Source organism: Drosophila bipectinata, chromosome 3R (assembly GCF_030179905.1).
Source record: "Drosophila bipectinata strain 14024-0381.07 chromosome 3R, DbipHiC1v2, whole genome shotgun sequence".
In the NCBI taxonomy this organism is placed as follows: domain Eukaryota; kingdom Metazoa; phylum Arthropoda; class Insecta; order Diptera; family Drosophilidae; genus Drosophila; species Drosophila bipectinata.
In genome coordinates, this window is record NC_091739.1 from 18621399 (window position 1) to 18646754 (window position 25356).

The 25356-nt window shown below is 39.4% G+C and overlaps 5 protein-coding genes and 1 non-coding gene across 8 annotated transcripts; 3 read left to right on the forward strand and 3 right to left on the reverse strand.

Annotated features, from left to right (window-relative positions):
* Positions 1–672: 672 nt before the first annotated feature.
* Lip3 (Lipase 3) lies at positions 673–2011 on the forward strand. Its single transcript, XM_017248769.3, has 3 exons — positions 673–756; positions 820–1539; positions 1599–2011. Exons 1-3 carry the CDS (start codon positions 673–675, stop codon positions 1977–1979), a joined length of 1185 nt encoding a protein of 394 aa, XP_017104258.3. The 3' UTR covers positions 1980–2011.
* Positions 2012–3190: 1179 nt separating this feature from the next.
* LOC108130405 (mitochondrial dicarboxylate carrier-like) lies at positions 3191–4557 on the reverse strand. Its single transcript, XM_017248810.3, has 2 exons — positions 4018–4557; positions 3191–3872 (listed from the first exon to the last, which is right to left on the reverse strand). The coding sequence occupies exons 1-2, from the start codon at positions 4413–4415 to the stop codon at positions 3398–3400; spliced, it is 873 nt and encodes a 290-aa protein (XP_017104299.2). The 5' UTR covers positions 4416–4557; the 3' UTR covers positions 3191–3397.
* Positions 4558–4675: 118 nt separating this feature from the next.
* CheA87a (Chemosensory protein A 87a) lies at positions 4676–5375 on the reverse strand. The gene is made up of 2 exons (XM_017249220.3): positions 5122–5375; positions 4676–5067 (listed from the first exon to the last, which is right to left on the reverse strand). The coding sequence occupies exons 1-2, from the start codon at positions 5353–5355 to the stop codon at positions 4750–4752; spliced, it is 552 nt and encodes a 183-aa protein (XP_017104709.2). The 5' UTR covers positions 5356–5375; the 3' UTR covers positions 4676–4749.
* A 122-nt stretch (positions 5376–5497) lies between these two features.
* Positions 5498–9508, reverse strand: Dic1 (Dicarboxylate carrier 1). Of its 2 annotated transcripts, none has more exons than XM_017249216.3 (3): positions 9234–9508; positions 6574–7012; positions 5498–6512 (listed from the first exon to the last, which is right to left on the reverse strand). In XM_017249216.3, exons 2-3 carry the CDS (start codon positions 6978–6980, stop codon positions 6065–6067), a joined length of 855 nt encoding a protein of 284 aa, XP_017104705.1. In that variant the 5' UTR covers positions 6981–7012; positions 9234–9508; the 3' UTR covers positions 5498–6064. The 2 variants fall into 2 exon arrangements, with proteins under 2 accessions (XP_017104705.1, XP_043068048.1); XM_043212113.2 differs by lacking the exon at positions 9234–9508 and adding an exon at positions 7070–7190.
* Positions 7499–12439, forward strand: Elp6 (Elongator complex protein 6). 2 transcript variants are annotated; one of them, XM_017249218.3, is made up of 2 exons: positions 7499–7651; positions 11599–12439. In XM_017249218.3, the coding sequence occupies exon 2, from the start codon at positions 11621–11623 to the stop codon at positions 12374–12376; it is 756 nt and encodes a 251-aa protein (XP_017104707.1). In that variant the 5' UTR covers positions 7499–7651; positions 11599–11620; the 3' UTR covers positions 12377–12439. The 2 variants fall into 2 exon arrangements, with proteins under 2 accessions (XP_017104707.1, XP_017104708.1); XM_017249219.3 differs by lacking the exon at positions 7499–7651 and adding an exon at positions 10007–10128.
* On the forward strand, positions 11030–11103 carry TRNAI-AAU (transfer RNA isoleucine (anticodon AAU)). Its single transcript has one exon. It is a non-coding gene; the product is annotated as a tRNA-Ile (tRNA).
* Positions 12440–25356: the final 12917 nt, after the last annotated feature.

Here is a 25356-nt window from a genome sequence, read left to right on the forward strand (position 1 = left end):
TGCTAGAGGCCATAGCAACATGTTGCTGGCTGTTGAGGTCAGCCATTTTTAAGGCGGTTGTTTTCATTTGAAATCGTCTTTTCTATTAATAGGGCTTTATCTTTTGGCCAAAATTTGCAGGTGAAAAAAAATATGGGTGAGCATGATATATACAAATTTGAGGGATTAGATGTGGAGATACCCTGTTAATCAGGCTATAGCTAAAAAGAAACTAGAAAATAATATTTGTGGTTAAACAATTTAGAAAATTGCAATAGGTTTTTGATTGGTTTTCTTATTTACATTTATAATTATAGTGTTTTAAATTTCCTTTACTTTAAAATTTTAATTTTCTTTTAATAAAAAGTACCAATATGATTTATATTCTTAATTATAAGGTATCAAAATAATTGAAAAAACGATAATAAAATCAGCAGATAGCCTGGGGGTCTTGGGATTCCTTGATTGTAAATTAGAGTCTTGCGATTTTAATCAAAATCAGAGCCAGAAGCTGATTAGAGCCAGGTGTATCGATAATTTCTATATATGTATATGTTTATTTTCAAGATTTCTGGGGGGGCTGTGACCGCGCTTACCAATAAATCTGATTATTGGCGACAATCAGAGAATTGATAATGGACACAGAACGCTATAAAAGGTGGGATCCCAACGTTTTCGGGCCATAGTGGAACTATGCGAGGAGTAACACTAAAAGTATCAATTTTTCTGGTTGGTTTGGGCCTGGTTTTGGCTGGCAGCCGCCCCATCTCTGATTGCGTGAGTATATTTTGAAAAATAAAAATTTTTGTATGGTTTATATAAGAAACTAAAATTTCTCAGGGTGAACGCATTCTGGATGATGGCTACCCAATGGAGCGCCATACTGTGACCACCGATGACAACTACATCCTGACCATGCATCGCATTCCCTACTCCCCAAAAACCGGCAATAGTGTCAATCGTCCCGTCGCCTTCCTGATGCACGGAATGCTCAGCTCCTCTTCCGATTGGGTGCTGATGGGCCCGGAGCGATCACTGGCTTACATGTTGGCCGATGCGGGATACGATGTTTGGATGGGCAACGCCAGAGGTAACACCTACTCCAAGGCCCATAAGTACTGGCCCACCTACTGGCAGATCTTCTGGAACTTTAGCTGGAACGAAATCGGCATCTACGATGTTCCGGCCATGATTGATTATGTTTTGGCAGAGACTGGTCAGACTCAGGTGCAGTATGTGGGCCACTCCCAGGGCACCACTGTTTACTTGGTTATGGTTTCCGAGAAGCCCGCCTACAATGACAAGATAAAGTCGGCGCATCTACTGGGTCCCGCTGCCTATATGGGAAATATGAAGAGCCCCATGACCCGTGCCTTTGCCCCGATCTTGGGTCAGCCCAATGCCATTGTAGAGCTGGCCGGTTCCATGGAGTTTATGCCCAGCAGCCAGTTCAAGCAAGATTTGGGAATCGCCCAGTGCCAGTCGGACTCTCCCTTTGCGGATATGTGTGCTAATGAAATCTTCCTAATAGGAGGCTACGACACCGAGCAACTTGACTATGTGAGTTACTTTTGGTTTAGGAATCATTTAAAGAAACTACATAATTGTGAATTTCATAGGCTCTTCTGGAACACATAAAGGCCACTTCTCCGGCTGGAGCTTCGGTCAACCAGAATCTGCACTTCTGCCAGGAATATAACTCCAAGAAGTTCCGTAAATTCGACTACACTGCTCTGCGTAATCCCTATGAATACGGCAGCTACTTCCCTCCGGATTACAAGCTAAAGAATGCCAAGGCTCCTGTCATGTTGTACTATGGAGCCAACGACTGGATGTGCGATGTGAGTGATGTGCGCAAGTTGAGGGACCAGCTCCCCAACATGGCCCTGGACTACTTGGTACCATTCGAGAAATGGGCTCATTTGGACTTTATCTGGGGCACAGAGGCCAGGAAATATGTCTACGACGAAGTCTTGAGGCAGATGCGGGCCTACGAGTAGATTAATTTGATTCTGCAATAAAAAATACTGAACAGTGAAGATATTCAGAGCCTTTCTTATTCCATATTCAAGTCGATGTTGTATAGAAGGCACGTCGTTGGATATAAAAATAAACCGCTGTGAGGTTTATTACCACATCTACAGGCAGTGGCGGATTTAACAGGTGGGAAAAGGCGCGCTTGCCCACTGGGCCCCCCGACGAAAGGCTATCAGGGCCCCTCGAGCTGAAAGTTACACCTTCGATTTCTTTTCCACAAATTTGCCTCAAAATCTGGGAATAAAATATTTTTAAGAATTTTTGTCAAATTTTCTGGGCTGTCCCCTTCAAAATGTGCAAAATGCATGGGGAGCCCCATATGACCCACTGCGAAGGCCATATCTTAGGAAATATTCATCCGATTCTTGAACGGAATACCTTAAACGATTTGTGGATCGATTCTCCATAAATCTGCATCAAAATCTGGGAACAAAATATTTTTAAGATTTTTTGTCAAATTTTCTGGGCTGTCCCCTTCAAAATGTGCAAAATGCATGGGGAGCCCCATATGACCCACTGCGAAGGCCATATCTTAGGAAATATTCATCCGATTCTTGAACGGAATACCTTAAACGATTTGTGAATCGATTCTTCATAAATCTGCATCAAAATCTGGGAATAAAATATTTTTAACATTTTTTGTCAAATTTTCTGGGCTGCCCCCTTCAAAATGTGCAGAATCCATGGGGAGCCCCATATGACCCACTGCGAAGGCCATATCTTAGGAAATATTCATCCGATTCTTGAACGGAATACCTTAAACGATTTGTGGATCGATTTTTCATAAATCTGCATCAATATCTGGGAACAAAATATTTTTAAGATTTTTTGTCAAATTTTCTGGGCTGTCCCCTTCAAAATGTGCAAAATGCTTGGGGAGCCCCATATGAACCACTGCGAAGGCCATATCTTAGGAAATATTCATCCGATTCTTGAACGGAATACCTTAAACGATTTGTGGATCGATTCTTCATAAATCTGCATCAATATCTGGGAACAAAATATTTTTAAGATTTTTTGTCAAATTTTCTGGGCCCTTCAAAATACCCTTCAATGTACCCTGAAACAATTTTGCCCACTGGGCCTTTTTCCTTAAATCCGCCACTGTCTACAGGATAGTAGATGATTCTCCGTTTGAGACAACAACTCGTTTAAAAAAATTTAAATTTATTGATATTTTTCAGTCAGTATAAATTACTTAGCTGTTTCGATTGGTTGCATCGATAAAACAATGCCATGATGTTTCCTGAACTAAAATCTAACTCTTAGTGGTCTTTAGATGTCTCTGAAATCTTTGCAACGATTCGAGACAGCTAAGTAATTTAAACTGGGAGAAAGTCAAAATAAATAAGGCTGGTGACTATAAATTTGAGGTTGCATATCAAGGTGGTGAGGTGTGATCTTCCTCCTTGTCTTCTGGTAAGTAGCCGAAGTAGAGACGCAACTGTTCCATAAATACAAACAACAGAACAGTATATGGTCCTAACCGCAAGAATGCTGGAACGAAGCCCTTGTAAAAACCAAGTGGGCCAAGCTTGGCTGTATGATGGATAATGTGCAACATGTTCCGATATTTTCCAGGCTTGGCATTCATCCGTCGTGTTTTGATAACATCCAATGGTTGAGTGAGCGTGGTAGAAACTGCTGCCGCCACCAAAGAGGAGGTAAAATGCGTCACTACGTTGTCCTTGAAGTGGGGTGTTGATAGCATATACTTCTTTACCAAATCGTAGCAAAAATTCTGGCCAAGAGTCATCAAAGTTCCTCGAGCCGCTACCAGGGTCCAACCGGAAAAAAGGGTGATAGCTCCTTCATTTTTGATAATTTGGGCGAATCCATCAATTGCATGTTTGTAGCTTTAAATTAAAATACCAAAATTAACCTTTTGAATGGAAAATTATATATAAAAAATATAATTGAATTATTAAATAAAGAGGCATAAATACAATAACAAAAAAAGGTAATTCTAAAAAAGGATGGATTTTTTTTTTGATACTTTACTTTCGTCGTTTTTCCATGGGCAGTTTCACGTCGTTCTGCATCCGCACGTTGACCAAGTCAGCCGGTGTACCAAAAATACCGGAAGCAATGCCAGCTAAGGAGGAATGAGCCAAGCTTCCCATTAAGGTATGGCCAAAAAAATCCCTCCCAATCTCATAGACGGCGAATCGCGGCAGGGTGTTTGTTATTTGGCGCAGCATCGAGGCAGATATTCCATTGTAGAGTGCAAAGAAACCCTGCTTCCGGACGATATTTCGAACCAATGACGGGATCGACAAATGGCCTTGCTGGGTCTGTAAGTTGACCTTGATAAGGTCAAATGGGTGGGTGAACATTACCGCTCCCATGCCCGCTAGACCACCAAAATAGGCACGCGGCTTTCTGTGTTCTTCCCTCATTTAAATTAATTTAAAAAAAACCAATCCATTTCAAGTGGATTTTAAACCCCGAATATTGGTATTAATTATACTTATTGAACATACAATACATTTTGATTTTGTATTGAAATAAGTTGCTTGTTTTTTTAAAAGTATGTATCTGATACATTTTAAAAAGTGAACTTATTTAGTAACGAATGGCAAAAATAGTTAGACTAGAAGTGCGTAGTTTGGGTATCAGATATTTAAATATTTAGTTAGACCCATAGATTTAAATAAAATTGCAGTGCTTCTAAAATGATATATATTTTTTTAAATTCAAGATATGCTGAAATCCTAATAGGATTTTTAAACATTATTCCATTTCCAATTCGGCGCGGTATTCCAGCTTTACGTCATCACCCTTCCGAAGTTTAGCTATAATTTGGTAGTAGCCCGGGGTCAATAATTTTTTGATGATTTTTACGTCCAGAGGAAAGTCGTCTAGATGATAATCTTTTTCAGGCAAAGGACAATCTTCGGGTTTTGGGGCATTGGAATACTTCTTTATCCTCTCGTAGAAGAAGTCTTTGTAATACGTTTTCATTGCATCGCAAACTCCCAGTTTTGACAGTTTCAAAACCTCTTGGAAATCGTCGTCGGGCGATGCGGCTTTCAAAACTTTTACAGAAATCTATAGAGGCGGTTATTGACTGTTTGGTAATGGATTATTATCATATTGTTTTACCTTCCAGTGGTTGTCTATTTCCACATGTGTCTTCAGTTGACCGCTGACCTTCAACCAATTCTCCTCGTCCTCGGCGATCCGCAGATGGCTGTGCAATTCATCAGAATCCTCGTTAAACTTTTCCAAGTTTCGTATTGTTAGCTTTTTTGAGGCTCCTATCTTGGCAGGATTAGTTACAAGAAGGACAATGCTCAGTGCCAGCACCTGGGGAGTTAGACAAAAAATAGCACCCATCTCGATGATTCTACGACTGATGCTTCACAACAGTAGCGTGACTTTATAAGGATTTTGTATGACCCACAAAGTGGTGTTGGTACCGGAAGAGAGCTGTTTCGGGGTGTTCCCAGATCCAAATATAGGTGATATCGATAATCAATTGATCTAGATTTGTTTTATTTAATTATTGCATGGCAGTCTTTACACATAAAGCAACAATAAGCAGATGCCCACCAATTAGTAACGAATTATATTTAATTGCTAACAGCACGGCAATGACGACGAATACAATCGGGCTCAACTAAAACCTTTATGCCCGCATTAACAAGGCTTAATTTTAAATGCAGCCAATACCCTACGATTGTTGAAACTATAAACACTTTAATATTCACTTTGAGTATAATAGCTTTGCTTTTCTGAATGCATGAAAGGAAACAGTTTCTAACTATTAATATTATTTTTAAAAAAGTACACATTTGCAAAATATATGAATTCGGTATTGGCCATAAAAAGATCTCAAGATCTAAAAGATCTCTCCACCAACCATAGTCATCTATGAAGCAACAATAAACGCATTTTGGTTAAAAATCAATTCTGCTTAAAATTAATATTACGGTTTGTAGTACGGTTTGCCCTATTGCAGCTGGAATGTTAGCATTGCTGAAGGGAATCTGCCAGCCAGCCATGACAAATTATTATCCTAGGATGGAATCGATGGGAATCTCGGCTAGCTAACAGTTTTGTGGCCAAAGTTTAAGCGGAGCTGCTCCAGGAACACGAACGTCAGGATGGTTTGAGGACCCAATCGCACAAAGGCCGCCACATAGCCCTTGAAGAAACCTAGAGGTCCCAACTTGCTCGTATGCTTGACAATGTCCCATAATCCCGTAAATTCCCCGGGCTTCGCGTTCATTGACCGCGTCTTCAGCACATCCAGTGGCTGGGTAAGAGTAGTAGCTATTGCTCCAGCCACTAAGGAGGCGGTAAAGTGCGTGACCAAGTTATCCTCAAAGTAGGGGGTTTTCAGCAGGGCGACCTTCGTCTGATCATAAAACGCAATCTGTCCGATGGTCATGAGAATACCACGCGATGTTGCCGTCGTTGTTCCAGAGAAAAGTCTCGAAAATCCTTCTTGGCGATAGACCTTATAAAGACCATCAATAGCGTGTTTGTAGCTGAAAATAATGAAGGAAATATTAATATATAGTCCCAAGAATTGTGGATTTGAGAACGTACTTGCGTCGTTGATCCGGGGGCAACTTAACATCGTTCTGCATCCGAACGTTGACCATGTCCGCCGGCGTGCCAATGATACCGCCAGCGAAACCAGAGAGACCGGCCAAAAGGACCTTACCGCCAAAGGTATCGGTGTTAATGTAGTTTTTGCCGACCTCATAAGCACCGAATCGCGTCGTGGAATAGGTCATCTGACGCAGCATCGAGGCAGAGAGGCCGTTGTAGAAGGCCAGGACTCCATGTTCTCGGGCAATTTGCGGAACTATCTGGATTATGGAAAGCTTGCCTTGTTGCGTCTGCTGCGTAACCTTGATAAGGTCGAGGGGGTGAGTGACCATTGCTGCCCCCACGCTTCCCAATCCGCCGAAATACCAGCGTGCCTTTCTTTCTTCCTTCTTTTGGCTCATGTTGTGGCTGAGGTCTAAGCTAATTTCCTGACCTGAAAAAAGGTTAAAACTATAGGTTTATATATGTTGGTTTCTTTATTTCTGGTTACCTAAAAATAAAAGGTGGTTTTCAATTCAATTCCTTTAGATGGGCGGCATTCTCAGTGGGTCTAGTGTTACGTCATAGTGGTATCAAAACTATTCAGGAACTGAAGGACCTACCAAAATCAGCTGGGCGGTTGCGTAAAAGTTTAGCTTGAAAGCTTTCTACAAACACTTGCTCAGGTGTAGCCGCAAATAGCTGCTAATGGGGGTTAGTAAAAAATTCATAGCTAAAACTTTGTACAATTTTATACATTTTTGAAGATAGTTAATACTCATTTTTTATTGTATCTTTATTTTCCATTAATATTTGTATCTAAATGCATTTGTTTTTCAATTTGAAAGTCCTTGAATATTTTCAAATCCTTATTTCAAGCTCATAGATAGTTAACATTGTTTTCCGGTTGCGTCTAACAGCACCGGTTTAAACGGCCACATAAACAGCTGATCGAATGCATATACGGTCATACCCACACCTACAACATGTTAGGAATGTCAAATTGTTATATTTGTTTCGTAAACTAAACTGAACAACTTAATAAATCACCAATAAACTGTGTTTAAAAGCCTTTATCACGCCTTATATACTGGTAAGTACATAGTGCATTTGTTAGCAAGAAAAACATAAAAGAAGTTGGAAAATTAGACTGCCGGCCAGCGTCTCTTTTTGCAAAAACCTATTTTTAGTTTTTTTAAGCTTCTGTTTACTGTTTTGGTTGCAATTTTTGTCATTGTGCATTCATTATGGCTTTTTTATTGAAAAGTAATTTGCATATGACAAATACGGGCATCAGGAAATATTTATAATTGCTCCGAAAAAAAGTTGAAAAGTATATGTAGCTATCTGTGGCATACTCTTTCTCAAAAGCGGCGATAGCTAAAATTTTAAGTCTTTTGAGACGAAGGTGTATGCTTCAGCGAATATTGTTTCTGGCATTCAAATAAGTTCTCATTGTATTTTAAAATAATATCCAAATATTTTAGTCTTATTTCGTAAATTGGCCAAATAAGCCTACAATATTTTGATATTATTTTAAAGTTTTCGTATTTTAATAAGAGAAAGGTGCAAAAAAATGATTTGAAGACATAAATTAAATATTTTTGGATGGACCATAAATATTCAAAACCAAATAATGACAGATAGTATAAATCATTTTTTCCGTTTTATCTAATTTTTTGTTCTAATTAACAAAAAACGTGAATGTATCAGAAAAAATAATGAATTGAATGAGTATTTATGAATTGAAGACTTTCTCATATAAGAATGAATATTTTTATTCAATTATGTATATTGTTTGCATCGTAAAACTTAGCTTAATATGATTTACTATTAAATACTACTAATTTATGAGTCTCAAACTATTTTTTGCAATTTTATTGGTTTTAAGTGCTAGGCTAGGCAAATATTAATTTCCAAACTGTCATTTTTTACCCCCGGGCCGGAGAGTAACAATCTTTATGGGGTTCGATGTATGTTCCGACCCTTATCAAGTTTCGATTGGACTCGGTTTACCGATTCTTGTTTATGGATAGATAACATGTTTATCATCGATTCCAAACACCGGTGCACAACATTATTGCCAGAGTTTATTTACTTATTTTGTTCCTGCCCGGGTTTTTATTTATTTATTCTATTACTATTTTTGTTTGAGAACGAGCCACGTGCGTCGATTGCTCTATAATTTATATTCAGACGGCAGAAGAATTTCCGCCAAACTTTTTGTCTTATTTTGTTTTATTCTGGTTTTTTTTTCACTCAATTTTATCTGGCACTGGTCAAAGTCGAATTAATAACAAATATCACATGATCCGCTGGCACAATAAATGTTGCTTTCATTTATAATCTCCTTTATGGCAAAACGAGCCCCCAAATAGGTGAGGTTTCCGATGTTGTTACTATTCAAGAACAGCTGATTTTTGGGGAGATTTTTCAGGTTTTATGACCTGGAAACCTTTTCAAAACAACACATCGCGTGATAATTCTATGATTCGGTGTCTGACACACTATCGCTACCATTACGAGCCTGCTATTACGAGTTTTAAAGCCGCATGTTTGCCTTGTGAATTGAAAATAAACTGACGCTGCACTTTTAGTGCTAATTTGCAGCAAATGCAATTGAAAAAGGTTAAATCGCTGAGAGAAAAGGCAGTCACAGCTGACGGTATATTTACCTTGAACGAGAAAACGCTTGCCCCGGTTTTCCCTTCTGTGTTAGTTGTCTGTTTTCCGCGCAGAAAACTATTTTATTAGTTTATGATTTCTTTTTGGCACAAAGAGAGTCGAGCCGGAAAGTAGTGGGTATATGGCGGTGGAAGAGAACAAGAGCGGCTAGCACGTCATCGCATAACAAACTGGTCTGGCTTTAGCTTTGGGGAACTGGGGGATTGGTCAGGGGCTCCTCCCGGTTTCGACTGGAGGCGATGGCAAACGAAACGAAACGCTTGAGCACCGAAAGCGGACTGATCGGCCGCCGACAGCGCGCCGGATCCCACACAGTCCAAAACAGCCGGCAACAGTCGTACTCTGCACTCAAAAAAATATCTACCAATAATTAAAAAACCCAAGAAAACATTTTTAAAAATAATAACGTCTTAATTAGGTTTGATTGATGTGTGTTTAATAATTTTAAAACATTTATAAAAATGTATGCCTATAGGAAGTATTTTTCTAAAATTGTTTTGTGGAACTCTTTTTATTATTTCACTCCTCATTGCCTTGAAATTCTTTTGATAAAATTGTTCGATTTGTTTATATTTCCGCAAACAGTACACAGTAAATATAAACATTAAATTTTCGAAATATTTTCATTAAAAAATACTATTTTTTGAGTGGGTACATGCGCTCGGGATTTGACTCTGGCGCTCATTTATCGCGCGGTCAAGGCGACCATGTCGGAAGTGTTGTGGAACCCCTCCTGCCGCTCTCCAGCGGGAATGACTGGGATAGGGGGATCCGATTCTGGACTGGATCGGCTTAGTTAGTCGGTGGTCGGCGGTCAGCAGGGCGACACTACCAAGACGTGAGTGAAAAGGGGGGAGCGGCGACTCTTCAAACAAAATAAAACTGGTGAGAGCTCTTTTTATTGACCAACCGGCGGCTCTCTGAGCTTCGGGGCGTATGTGATATGACGGGTTCACATAATACATGAGATTACGGTGTAATTAAAAACATTTCGAATGTCTGCTACCCATTCACTTTAGAATATTTCAATAGTTGCTTGAAAGCCTACATGCGTCATGAGGAATTGCCCAAAGTTTTCCATCCAAACATTTATGTAATTGCAAGACCATTCGGACATGTGCCATCCAAAAATAATTTCAAGGCAAAGGCCCTCATCGAACATATTGCCATACCACATCAATCTCCACCCGATTTTACACCTAATTAAAATTATTTTCCACTTCGATTTCTAACATGTGCAGTTTCTAATGCATTTTGGAGTCAAGGGTTGTTTAGAATGGTTTTGGTTTTCTCGTGTTGCAAATATTTATCGCATTTCAAGCTGGCAATCGGATTCTAAGCATTCAAAATATATTGTCGTGATATGGAAGATAACACCGGTGATAGGAGCAGGTGATCCCTAGAATGAATGGCAAATATTTTCAGCAGCTATTATTATCAGAATGCTTAAAAGCAATTTAAATATTGTGAACACGTTTTCACCTCATGCCCCTCCATTAACACTTTTAGTGTCTTCCAGCTATTTTAGCAACGTTGGTCGAGTGTTAAGTTTTGATTAAATAAGAATAGAACAAATAGAGCAAGTGTTTTTTAACATTCAAAGTTACTTTCTACGTTTTTTAACACTTGTGTTTTAGCGCTAGGAAAAGCACTCCAATAAGCACTCCAAGCACTCGGATAAGCTTGATTTCGAAAAGCTTTTCCGAGCCTTGTAAAAATAAACTTTGGAAGTTTCAAGCTTATTTATTTTTGGCTCAAATAAGCATTTGCTGGCGCCTCTTACATCGGCCCATTAGCTCAGCTGGTTAGAGCGTCGTGCTAATAACGCGAAGGTCGCGGGTTCGATCCCCTCATGGGCCATTGACTACTTTTTTTTTTTGTTTTAGTTATTATTTTTTTTAATTAAATAGATTATTAAATAAGTATTGTATATTTTCTATGGGTTAGAAGGACTTTTGTGGACTTTGTTTGGCCCTAAACATGATTAATTTTCTTTGATTTTTGGTGTAATATTTACAATATTTTTACTAAACTAATAGTCCTTATATTTTAAGTCCTTTATGCAAATTTGTTCAAGTAATTCCTTCACTTGCTGACACGTGTGCCGCTGACGGCGTTGATGAAGTGACAAAATGAAAATTCCCTATTTATTTATTCCCTAACCATTTTTTGGCCAATAAATTAGAAGTTGTTGGCCCCGGTTCGAGACGAGTGTTTTTAACCTCTTCGGCCTGACTAGCCACGTGACCCGTCTCGGAAAAAAAAGGGACTGAACTGCGCAATTTATTAATTGAACTACGCAGATGACATTTACAAATTGACTAATGGACCAACCATTCCACAATGTCTTTCCAGATCCGCACGCTTAGTCCACATAATGGCAACCTCAGTGCTACTAGCCTGCGGACTCAATGAGCAAAAATTACCCGGATTTGTGCACATCAGCGAGGAGTCCAATGTAGATGGCAGCTTCCTGATCAGCTGTATCCTGGGTCAGAGGTTGCGCATCTCCAACGCCGGAACGTTGCTTGTCTGCCTGCAGCATCACTATCAGCACTATTTTAATGCTGGGATGCGATTGGGTTACAACACGAACATCTTCCAGGGTAAAACTTTGGGAGTTATCGATGTCCTGAGCGACATGGCTGGCCAAGGACTTGCCTCCAAGTGGCTGCGTCACCCGGAAGGTCAGAACTTAACCGAGCAACTGATGGAGGACATTCGATCACAGGTGGAGACCAACTACGCCAGCCGGAACAGCTATACGGTGCTGATTGACAATCTGTCCATCCTGTTCAACCTGGGTGCCACAAAGCTGCAGGTGCAACAATTCTGTCAGGATCTGGCCGCCCTGTCCAAGGAGCGGGAAAATCTAACAGTCATCACCAAGCTTAGCAACAGTGACATCTACCAGCTGACGGATAACAATGTGGCGAAACTCGGTCAGGTGCGAATTCAGGTTCTGCGGCTCAAGAGCGGAGTGTTCCGCGAGGTTGACGGTAAGCTGCTGATCGAGCGAGTCCTGGAGGAGGGAAAGTTTGCCTGCGAAGAGACACGCAAGGAGGTACTCTATAAGGTCAATGATCGCAACGTCAAGGTCTTTACACCTGGCGAAATCGGGGTCAAGGTCTAGAAGAGGCCACAGCATGAATAATTGTATGAATTTTAATAAAGCCATTTTTTTGTATATTCTGAATACTTTTACAGCTTTACATATGGCGGGAAAAGAGGTAAGGAGGTTTATATTCAAATATTATATTTTTTATTTTATAGCAAGGAGTGTTAAGATGTTTAGTCATTCTATGGCTTTGGTCATTTTTCTGTTCAATTAAATGGCTGTCGTTCATCCTTCGATTGGTCACATCTGTTGACGTCATGGGCAAGGGCGAAATAATGATGAATTTATTTCTGGTCACGATCAATAAGGAGCCAGTATAAATGACTCAAAGGCGGCAACCCGAGTCAGAGCCAGAAAACTTTGTTCGAAGCTGGACAACTCGTAGGCCCATATAACCGCCAAATGACGTAGCCAACAATAAAGGCCGGCAATTGAATTTTTCCAAACCACGCAACAAACAAAAAAAGTTGATTAACTTCGCCGGGTTCGTTGCCAACAAATGTGCTTGGCTTGCACAGCCTCTGTTTTGGGGTCCAATCCCTGGAAGATTTATTTATCTATCTTTTTGTTGACATGGATTGAGGCCACCGGCTCAGTAAAATTGCTTTTCAGTTTGTTAATTACGGAAAATTTTCTTATGATGGGCTGTGATGGAAACTGCCCGGAGGAAATTTGATATTTTATGGGGTATAAGACGATGAGTTAATGTCCTGGGCTTGATTAATGTCAATTCCATTTAAATGCTTGTATTCAGCTCGTATTTTTGCGGTACATTTTCAACACTTGTGGAAGAATGTGGGGCCACAAATTTGTTTTTGCTCATTTGGCATTCGCCTCGCAAACTGCCGGGGAGACTAAGCCAGGCGTAAATCGGGAATTGCATTAGACGGTGGCAGCACACGAACACCAAGATATCGCCCCTAAACAAACCCAGCAGATGACTTAATTAATTACGCAAATGCTTTTTGTGCACCCGAGCGCTAAATGTCACTTATTGAAAGTTATCGCGTTGCGGAATGCCTGTGTATCGGAGCCAATCGCCAGGATGTGCTTTAAAGATTCAAGGATTCAAGATTGTCCAAGCGGAAGCTGAGAAATATTTACACTGTGAGAAGTGTGTGGTACTTTTTTCATAATGAATAATTTTAAACTTTCTAATACTTTACAGTTTACTAAAAGAGTACACTTTTTAAAAGATTTGTTGTTAAATTTTCTGGGTATCCCCCATCTAAAATCATGAAAAATGCATGGAGGCCCTATATGGCCCATAGCGTTGTCCCAATTTTCATCCGATTCTTGAGCAGAATACCTTGAACGATTTTCCACCAATATGCATCAAAATCTAAAAACAAATAATTTTTGAGATTTCACCCTTGGATAATCATTAAAAAATCATAAGGGTCAATATGGCCCATAGCAATATCAATATCTTGTCCAATTTTTATCAGATTCATAAACGGAATACCTTTAACGATTTTGGGATCGATTCTCTAATATTCTGCATCTAATCTAGAAACAATATTTTATTTTACATATTATAATATAATATTATATATATATATATAATATTTTACATATTTTTATTTCAATTTTTAAAAAAATTCAGTTTCAAACATTTTTTTTCAATTTTCATTTTTTTTCCAACTGTGTTGGATAAAAGGAAGGACGACCGGGAAATTCAATTGCCTGGTTGTCCTTCGTCGCGTCAGGAAGAACAAGAGGAAAGAGGAACTCGTGGTAATGATGGGGTAAAAGGGCGCAATTCTCGCTTGAAGTACGAAAGTATGTTACATCGAGAGTGCTTAGGACACGCCCCTTTTACGAACTTTTCTCCTGTTAATGACAGTGTCGTATACCATATTCCATACGTACGATTTTTGTTGCATACTTTCCGGCAACGCCGGAAATGAGTGTTTGGGAAATACAATTTTATCTACTTGCAGTGGTCTGCAAAGGATTCAAACACGCGCATACACACATACACGTTGCGATGAGTATGATGTGTTCATTTTTTGTGGCTGAGCATTGAACGCAAAAAAATGTTGTGTTCAAGCCATAATTTATTCACATAGAAGCGTCATAAACATAAATTCGGCTCGCCGGGCTCGTGTCCTTTCATCAGTGATAATAATGTCGCATTTGAGCGGTCCAGGCTGAAAATTGGCCAGCCAGCCAGCGATTCGAGTACAATGACCAACGAAACGAACACAGACATCTACGTCATCTTTGGGTAAAGCCCTCTTCGCCCCCAAACCACGCTAAAATCGAAGTTTTTGCTTTCACCCTTCTCTACTGCAAAATGGCATCAATTTTTAAGGTTTTTCGCTCGTGCTTCGACGTTGGCGGCTGATATGGTGCCATATCTTTCGATTTTCATCGCCATTGTATTGAGCACTGAATTATCTCGGTATACCCACTATCCGTACGTAATGTAACACATACGCCACGAAGTTGCTGGTATACAGGGCGTATGTGTAATATTTTCTGTAAAACGAACACTTGCTTGCTTCAAAGAAAAAAGGCGTGCTGTTAGCTGCTTTTTTCAACGCAACCAACGCTGGTATCTAGGAGGATTATGGAAACTTGTTTAAAAGAGTTGCCAAAGACAACAGATAAGAAATGAGGATATAAATAAAATATCAAAGTTCCGTATGAAGCACACAGTATTTCCTGAAATTCAACTTGACTTTAAAGAGTTGAATATATGTATAATACTTGACGCAATGGGTTATATAATTTGATTCAAAGCGTTCATTTTTAAATTCTAATTACGAAAAAAACAAAATTGCTTGAAATCTCTAAAATGAGAGCTTAAACAAAGAAAACCAAACTTTTGGGTAAAATTCTTAAACTTTTGCGGAAACACCATTTTTGGACATTTTGGCTTGCACATTTTAGTTGAATTTAATTCCGTTCGACAGAGCGAAAGAGACATGAAGAAAAACACTACGAAAATGCATGCAATTTTACTAATTCAATATGAACATTTGAGTCGTGCGACAGAAAAACTGAATAGTCAACTGTTTAGTGTCCTCTGTGAGCGAGCGCCCTACCTCCGGTCAAAACTTTTTCATGGCTTTTTCCGTTTTATTCTTATTGGGTTTTCTTTCGCTTTTGCCGCCATTGCGCTTCCGGGAACGCAATTAAAGATACATTTTCGCAAAATGAGCGCTAACGAATTTAATAATTTTCATTCAAACGCCGCACCGGAATGAGCCAATGCAAGGCCATTGGAGTGGGAAAATTCCAAAAATTTCGCGATTTCGAGAGGGATTTAGATTAAATAACTTGGTGAAATGTTACCGCAATTCCGGACGCTTTCATTAGGCCGCATAATTTATAGGTGCAGTAATCGCATTTCACCACAGCCACCGCACAAGTGGCTGCCAAACCAAAAACATTCAAATTGATTACGTTGCGTATACGCAACATTTGGCACCTATCGCAACCCGGGTGGAGGGCTTTTAGCCACTCAAATATTGTCGTTCGACGCTCTTTTTTTCTATTTCGGTTTTGGGGTTATTCGAGCCATGCTATCAACTGTGGGCTGTGTCATGATTATGCGGTTGGCTGGCTTTCGCTGCGAAGGCGGGACCTTTAAGCCAGGTTAAGTGCTCTCGCACCTACGCAACGCGTGAAAATTGAAAACCCAATCCGAATGGTGTGACAATCAGGCAGCAAGGACATGGCTATGAAACGGGCCCAGCAATTACCAATTTCGATATGCGCAGTCAGACACGGACAGACAGTTTCCTTGCCATAAAAGTGTCCGAGGATAACATAGAAAGATACAATATTGATGGCTCGTTACCAGCAAATTGTATAAAAATCTCATTCCTCCCCCCGATGTCCCGTCGTTTGCTTTATTTGCTGAAACACTTTTTATGGCTTGCCCGGCTGTCATAAAGATGCCCTCGACCATTGTCCGTGACCATGGATCTTCTGACCAGCAGACTAGCCTGCGGGTTCTGGGTCAAGTGGCCTTTTACGGATTGGAAATTGGCCATGGGCAAGGTTCTGCACGATGTCTTTTTTTTAAATAAATATAACTATCTAGGGATTTAAAAGTAATTGTTAAACGTCCCTGAAGTTGGTAGAATATTTCTAAAATTTATTTAGTTTATACAACATGTTATATATGACTGTTTTTTGGAAATCTAAACATCCGACTGTCGACTGTTGGCACTATTGTAGTCCATGGATAACAACTTCAACGAAATTGAATTGCCAATATTGCTAGCCCGGAAAGGGACTATGTATCTATGGCAGCAACACGTGGCAACAAAAGCCTGCTAATGTATGCTGGAGCAATAGATATTATTCAGTACCAAACAAGAGAAATATTCAAGAGAATTCGCATACAATTTAAAACCAGATTAGCCGAAGTTCATAGCAGCATTCCGAGAATCTAAAAATTCCAACAGCTCTTTGGGCTCAGTGTCACGTAGGCTCTGAATTCGATGTTTGTGTGTTTGACAAATGCTGGGCCTTATCTTACTGCCCGTGTCCGCTGACCTTTCCTGTCTGGAATTCTTAAGCAGTTTGCAAAATAGTCACTTATATAATATTTTATAATGCGGTGAGGTCCACCTGATAACTGAAGAGATTTTCTTTTTGGCCGGAATTTCGCTGAATTAGGGCGCGGCGGGATACCTTTAATTACAGCGACTTGTTGTGGTGGCCGCCTTCTGCTGACTGCTACTTTATGGCCGTAATTTTGTTGAAAACTTTCGGCGTTGCAGTAAATTTCTCACAAAGCACACTTGCATAATGGGCGTCGACAGCAAAGATAAAGAGACCCGACAGCAAAAGCTAGATAGATCCTATACACAAAAGAAAAGTGCGAAAAGTTGGCGAAAATAATAAAACAATTTATGGTTTTGGATTTGGTGTTTTATTTTTATAAACAAAGCAGTAAGCCCAGAACCTGTATCTCAAAACAAGAACTTCACTTTCGTCAGGCATAGGGCTTCAAGAACATACAAAGTTTCGAAGCTGAAAAATACGCCCCTGTGCGATTAAGGACCATCCTTTCCCACATCTTTTTTTTCTTATAATTGATTTTGTTTTGAAATATTTTGTTCAAGTGTAGGACGCAACCAGCCGCAGTCAAAACCGCAAAATGTTACGCCCCCGGGCACATATACTCCCACATAGCCAAACACAAACAGAAACACACAGCGACACTCACACAGGTGGCCGAAAAATTTACTGTACACACTGTTCTGTCAAGTCGCGTGTTGTAATTTTCATGTGTTGGCAAAACGGAAACGGAACAACAAAATACCAAAGCTAACACACACACATATATACACATACACACACAGGCGGGTATCCAAGCAAACAGATGCGAATAGGGGAAGAAAAAAGGGGAAAACAGCAGCGAACGATAATGGAAGGCATTAAAGCAGATTACTTGCCAAGCCAAAATGGCAGAAGGCTGGCGATTGTTGAAATTAAAGGAAAGGACTCCATTCGAGTATGCGCGAAAAGGCACGGGACTGATGAAGACGAAGGTCAGTGGGCGTCAACTGCAATCAGTTTTGTCTCTTCCTCGTACAGTGCCTCCCATTCCAGTAAGTCCGGCATTTGCTCAGACTAATTTTAATTGTTGCCTTCTTTTTGGGTCGCAGAGTCCAAGGATAGTGTAGATTTCTTAGCGGAATTAAAGCTAAATAGAAACTCTATTGAGTTGAGTTATGAATTACATAAAATATATTTTCCCATTATAAGTTTTTTCTCAAGCTTTTAATTCTATTTTTTTTTAAATAAATCCTAAGTTTATTGATTTTAAAAGTTATTTAGTGGTACAGGTATGCCTTTCTTTTATTTTTATGTTTTAGTTTCATATTAGACGTAATACTACTATTAATTTGGTTTTTATAGGCTTAAATTACGTCAACTCTGGTTAAAATGGTTATAGACCACACACATATACATTTAGCCACTCGAGTTAAAATTAAGAAGAAGAATAAGAGACGAAAAGTTGTTCCAGGGCAATTTGTTTAATGAAATCATCAAATTAAATAAAATGTGCGGCCCGAAAAGTGTAAGTGTAAGCAATTTGCCACTGCCTTTGTCGTTCTGGCTGCTTGTGTCATGAAATATAAAACCACACTGCGACATGGCCTAAACCTCTCGGCCCCTTTCCAGCGCCCAACACGTGCCCACCCACTCAGACCACTGTCGGATAGACCCACAAACACATAAACGCATTCAGAGTCTAAGATCACTGAAAAGTATGAATCCAAGAAAGGATTTTCGAAACTATACCTGAAAAAAAAGGACATTACATTACCATTTTTTTCAAAAATTCTTTATTTGATATAAGCGTTATTTTAACTGATTTTAAGTGGCTTTAAAAGCTTTACAAAACATTTCTGTCAGTGCCTGGAAACGTAACCAAAGTCAGAACCATAACTTTGATGGCTGGATGCTCGGCGCGTGTTGGTCGAATGCTCGCACGTCTCCTAGGCTGCCATTTTGGCTATGTTTTTAGCGCAAATAGCCCATCGCCCATCTTCTATATTTTGACACCGAAATTCCCCCGCTGGCGTTTCAATTACATTATTAATCACATCAGTCGCAGGTCTTATTTTAAGCAGTTGCCAGCCCCCGGCCTCGAATATACTTTCTGGGTAATAAATTCGCCGGCCAACAAAACTTTTTCAATTAACACAGAATTATGCAAATTGAGTGGCTGCCAAAGTCGGAGCTATAGGAGTTTCTTAGATAGCGATAAGACAAATGGCGTTGGCATAGATTTTTGGCATTAGCGCCTGGCCTAGTCCACCCACAAAAATTTAAAAAGAATGGGTTCGTGGTGTTTGTACTGTAAGTGGCTAAAATTATGACCTACCACAACAGGCGATAAATGCCTGACCAAGGGTGTTGGCGGTTATTAGCTTAGAAAATTTATAATTGCTACTTATAAATTAAGGAATTTCCTGAAGTGCATTGATGTTCGTAAAAGGGCAAACGAAATAATGACTAAGACACTAAAATAATTTTATTTTAATGCTAAGAGTTATTTTACTTAGCTATGCCATTAAATAGTGCATCCTTGCTAAATGCTGCTAAAGGTGATGCTGTTAATGATGGCTAATGCGTTTGTAAATGTAGGTTGACACTCATTAGGACATTGCCTTTGGGACCGATAAATTAAACGAAATTCAGACAATACCAAGGATACACTATCACTTGAATTAAGGAATATGAATGAAGCTTTAAAAGTACAAAGGCAAGTTTGAATTTAAATACGCTCTTGATTTCGTTAAATATATACATAGTTACATTTTCAACTGTATGATATAAATTCGTAAATACTTTCTTATTTTAAATCCACAGTTAGGTCAATCTTTTTTCATTGTGTAGTGTCATGTTCTGCGCATTTCTGGAGCAATCGTGCTGCGATGAGAGGAGCCAACTTGCGGCATTCATCAGGACGAAGACGCGGATTCGCATCGTCTGGTCTGTGGCTGCCATTCTCAGACGGCAAGTGTAAATGAGGGGTGGAGAGGGGGCTTGAAGCGTGGAGCTGTCTCGTTACGCTTACTTAGCCCCTTAATTTATGCATTGTGCAGGGACAAATGATGCATTGTTTGCCGTGGCAGTACGTTTTCTGTCTGAACGGTCTTGGATTCCCCGCAAAGACTGTTGCAATCCAGGAGCTGGCCACGTGCTAAGGAAATTAATTAAAGCCCTTATTTTTTGTAAAATTTTATATAGGTATATATATTTTATTTTTATTATTTCAAGCTCAACTATTTTATGAATTTCACACCACTTTATTAAATTCTTTGACTAAATTGGTTAAGAACCGTGCAACTGCTTGCCACCTCTGTTGCCACTAAATTGCGCAAAGTTGTATCCTTAAGAGGGAGCAACCGAAGTTGCGGCGAAGCCCTCTTTCCCTTGGGGTCGCCACAGAAACTCGCAATTAAGTTAGTGGCTTTCTTTCCTGCCAGCTGCAGCAACAGCTCATTTAATGTGCAAGGTGGCGTTTAAAAAACACTTGCAGAGACATTACTAAGCTTTGTAAGGAGTTCCGAGTGTATGCCAAATATTCAACATTTGCCACATGAAAAATACTCCTAGAATATTCTCCTTCCTTCTAGATCCAAGCCCCTTAATTATGCCTTACCGATATTAAATAAGAAAGACCTTTGCCATGCCAGATGGTTTTTTACCATCGTGCGGAAATGGACAGACAAGGCGATTGTTGTATCGATTCGTCTGATGACGTCCATCCTGCGAATGTTTGTTCGCTTCAGGGGGCTTGGTTTTAAGAGCAGTTATCAATTGGCAATTATATGCTCTGAATATTCACGGCTCTGTTTGAATTAAGTGTACCGGCTGGTCCAGAGTGACAGACACTCATTTCTTTTGCGCATAAATCAAACGAGAATTGCGTTAAAATGTTGCTCCAATTGATTTACTGTTGACTTATTGTTGTTTTCATTTCATTTCGGTTCGTTTCAGTTGCTTGTGGAAAATTTATACTTGCGATCCTTACCGCTTTTTTCTTCAGGCATTTTTCATTTATTTCGAAGGCTGACTTTGGTAAATATTACATAATAATAAGCGAAACAAAAAGCGTAGTATGCATCCAAGCGCATACAGCTTTTTGTTGCTTTCTCATCAGAGCTGGTACTTTAGCGTTTCTTTTTAATAATAAAAAAATAAATAAATAATATTATTTTAGTTGTTTTATTCGTAAGTACTATATGTGTAGTTAATTTGACAACTCCTATTAATTCTTTTTATGACTGAATTATGTTTAGTGATTCACCTTCCTAGATACAACATTTTTTGTGTCCTGCACACCTGACAGCACTGGAAAGTGCTCCGCCTCCTTGTTTATTTAACATTGATTTATGCATCGAGTGTTTTAAATGTGGGCGTGCTATTTATGGGCCTTGACCGATGTTCGCTCGTCTGCCGCCGTTTTTGTGCTTCTTGCACTTGATTTGTGGCTTGTCCTGTTCTCCTGAACACACAGACTGGGACCCACACTAAGCACACAAAGCAAAAGTCAAGCCCGGGACTCTGGACTGGACAAGGCATGTCCTGGCGAAAGGTCACTTGATGTATGGGAACCTTAGCTTCTTGGCGCAGCTAAGCTAGTTTGCATATTTGGCTACTGCTGTGTCAGCAGTGAAAATCACTTCAAATATTATGGTTTTCGTCTGCCAGCCATTCAGTCAGTCAGGCCGTCAGCCAGCTAGCCAGATTTGTGTCCAAAAAGTTCGTGACAAATTTGATAAGACTTTGCTGCTCATTTGTAAGCCATGTTTGCTGCCTTGCTGCTTTGTCTCCTTGGTGGCTGCTTTCTGCTGCATTGCATTTGGCTGTTGATTTTCTCATCAACATAATAAATGAGCAGCGCTTCTACGGCTGGAAATGTTTTTGAAATTATTTGAGGGCGTATACTTAGTGTAAACCTGAACTAAGGGAAAATGAAAGAGGCAACGGAATGCTGGTCCATCGATTTTCCCTTTGCTAATTTTTTTTTGGTAACTGCTTTAATTCAATTTTAAATACCCAGCACCGTTTACCCCATTTAATTATTTTAACTTAACCTATGATTTTAATGGAGTCAAATTGCCCACAATCAATGGCATTAAATTGTTAGTGGACCATTTCAATTAGATCAGTCTGAGCGACAGTAAACCAAATGCAAATATGGAGCAGGCCACATGTCGAGCCGCCAAGAATCGGCAATTTAATGTCAGTTAAAGCTGCAGACATGGGTAACACCGTGGAACAGCTGGGGGCCATCGAATTGTACGGCCAAAGTAACGATTGCCGGTGCCATGTGTACGCGTGTTGCTTCAGTAGACCGTAAGCTACGTGCCAGACGTTGCACCCTCTCCGACCCTTCCTAACTGACTTCTCCTCGATGGGAAACCCTCACGGATCCCCTGGAATCTCCTTGAATCTCCAGCTCCGGCCATGTGCCGCCCACCTACAAGGGTGGCATGCCAACAGCTGACTTGAGATTCCTTTGTGTGATTTGTTCAGAAACGGATGTTGGAAACATGTCGCCCGAATTGCAGACACGGTCTTTTCTAACGACCGTCCGATTTTAGCCGCTTCCGAATAGTTATAGGAATTCCGAATAGGAATGGCTTCACTTCTTGTCGACGATTGTTTGCCATTTAATTCGTATTCGCCAGATATCACGTAATTGAATTCATTTCGCCCGCAGATGGTTGCATTTTAAGCATTCGCCTTGGTTATCGGCTAACCGAGTTGTAGCTGAAATGGAAACATTATTGGTGATAGCTCATATATGGAAAAAATAATGTAATTTATTCATACTCGGATTCGACGTGACTTGAACGAATCATAGGACCCCAAAAGGGATACCAAAAGGGATCGAAAAGTCACTTTTAAAAACATTCAACACTTGGATTGCACATTGTATGTTATACAATGTTATACCTTTAAATAATTTATGGTATTCTTAATAAAATTTTGTGATAAAGTTGAACTTTTTGCAATTTTAAATCAATTATCTAATAATGGAAAAGTTTAGTCCTCAAAAAAGAATGATTGAATGTTGCCAGCGGTCATTAGAAAACTTTTCACCACCTACATGTTATGTCCTCTTGCAACACATGTTGTATTTATTTTTTTGGTGGTTTAAACCTTAAACTTTAAAGTGACCATTGAATATTTGTGGTAAACGAACCTACCGAAGAACATACATATGTATATATATACAAAAGTCAGTTGCTTTCTTTGAATTGTATTATTACTGGTAATTAAATAAGAATTACTGGTGCGACTTTTGTATGAGAGTCAACAAATAATTTTCTGCGAAATTAAAATGACTTTATTCTTGGAATCTGGGATTTTGTTTTGGGCTTCAGTGATAATTTAAAATGAAAAGAAAATACAGAGTGGTTTTTTAAGAACTTAATTGATATTCACATGAAAGAATATTCCCTATTAAAAAAATGCAGCGCCGTATATTTTTGTTTGGAATTTTTTTCATGTCAAATAAAACATTATGATGCTTAATTCGTGGCCATTATCCTTTAATTTTCAATTGTTTTTCTGTGAAAAAAAGCATTGGTGAAGAGCTCTTTAAAAATATTTCATTTTTTCTCTAACTATTAATATGAAAAATTACCTGTTAGGCGGCTAAGTGGTTACGATTTAATTTTGTAGCTTGTCAGTGATAGTCAATTTTATTCGATTATGTATTATTTGTTTTTTTACTTACTAATTGATTGAATTTGCTGGTCCATAAAAATGTAGATTTTATGAATAAAAACTTGTTTAACTTGCAAATGTCGGCATTCGGACATTATCAATAATTTATGTTGACCAATGACAAGCCCCTTATTGGGCAGGTGCAATAATTGAAATAATAAAATGAATAAATTAATTAGTTTACTAACTGCGCATTAAAAGCTTAAACAAATCGAAACTGAATAAAAAAAAACTGTTTATGTTCAAAAGTGTCAGTGACGAGACAATGGAAAGGAACCGAGAAGGAAACCCAAGTTGCTCCTCTTCTTTGCTTGTCAAATGCAAAATATTTTCCAAGGACATATTGTCAGGACCCCAAGTCAATGTTAATTAATAAACTTTACTCCGAACCGGAGAGAAGCACTTGGAAACTGTTTCTGTTCCAACAGAAAGTGGTGTTGCCTTGCACGAGTAGCCTCAATTAATGGCAAGGATCTATGTAAATTGGCTTAATTTCAATTGACCAACTCAAATCTATGGTAGTTTCAGCTCCAGTGACGTCAAAACTGGGGAAGTAGCTCTATCGAGGAAGCACCAGGGGACTGGTGGCGCTAAATCCCAAACAAATTATCGTAGACACGTTTTGGTATGCAAACAAGATGCCGGCACATACACATCCAGGGATCTGGCGATTAAATTCTGATTCTGGGGTAAATTTCAAGTAAATCTACTAATTCTGAGAGCCGCTTTAAGAACAATTACCCGAGGGGACTAGTGAAGAGAGCACTGGAAAAATAAGGCAATAGAAGATGTAAAGCTTAAGTAAATTAAAAATAATCTTACTTTGAAATAGCGTCTTCTAACCATCTATCTGAGTTTAATTTAATTTTACTCGTTATTTGTATTGGTATATTGACTTAATTTGAACATTTTCTTCAGTGTAAACGATGGCAGGTTTTAGGATCTCAAAAGCCAAACCGGAGACTGAGATTCTGACTGAGATGGGTTCAAGCTCAATGCGCCATGTCCATGGCCAAGGTTAACACGGTTTATTGTTTTGGCCACTGCAATTGGCCGAAATATTTCGAGTTATTTTTGGCTCTCGACTTGTGGCGCAGCTAATCTTGAGTTGTCTGCTTTTGGGGGGATTCAGACTTTTGTTTAGTTTTCCTCGCAGAAAAAAAAATAAATAAAGGAAAATAAAGGGTGGGCTGGCTCCGCTTCAAGTACATTGAGTACATCGAGGCCATAAAGCAAACACTTTTAGTTTGTTGAACTGTGACCGGAGGTCGGGGCTTCTCTAATTCGCTGTCAAAAAGTGCTGGCCCCAAAAATTTAGAAATGCCAGTGCCAGCTGTTGGATTTTAAACTGCCTTGGGTCCCCACTACCACTTGTTATTTTAATTTGCTGAATTGTTCTGCGGCTGAGGACAGATGCTTTAGATATTACAGCAACAGTTTAGCTTTATGTTCGCCCCTTTGAGTTGCGTCCTCTGCACATCAAGGATAACAAGTTCTCAACCACATTTTTCACTTGTGGGCCACCGATTCGAATTTAATTAAATTTCTATTCTCGACCGAGTGAGCGTGCAGCAGCATATAAAGTAAAAATCGGACAAAAATCCGACACAAAATAATATTTATTCGGCATCGCTCTAGCAAGGAAAGAGTTGACCTGACTCCCTGTCAATGGCAACAAAAGAATCAATTGGGTTCATCGAAACATCCAGTCAAGACTGGGGGGCCAAGGGACTCCGGATGGACGGGGCAGGAGCAATAAATAAACACATAAG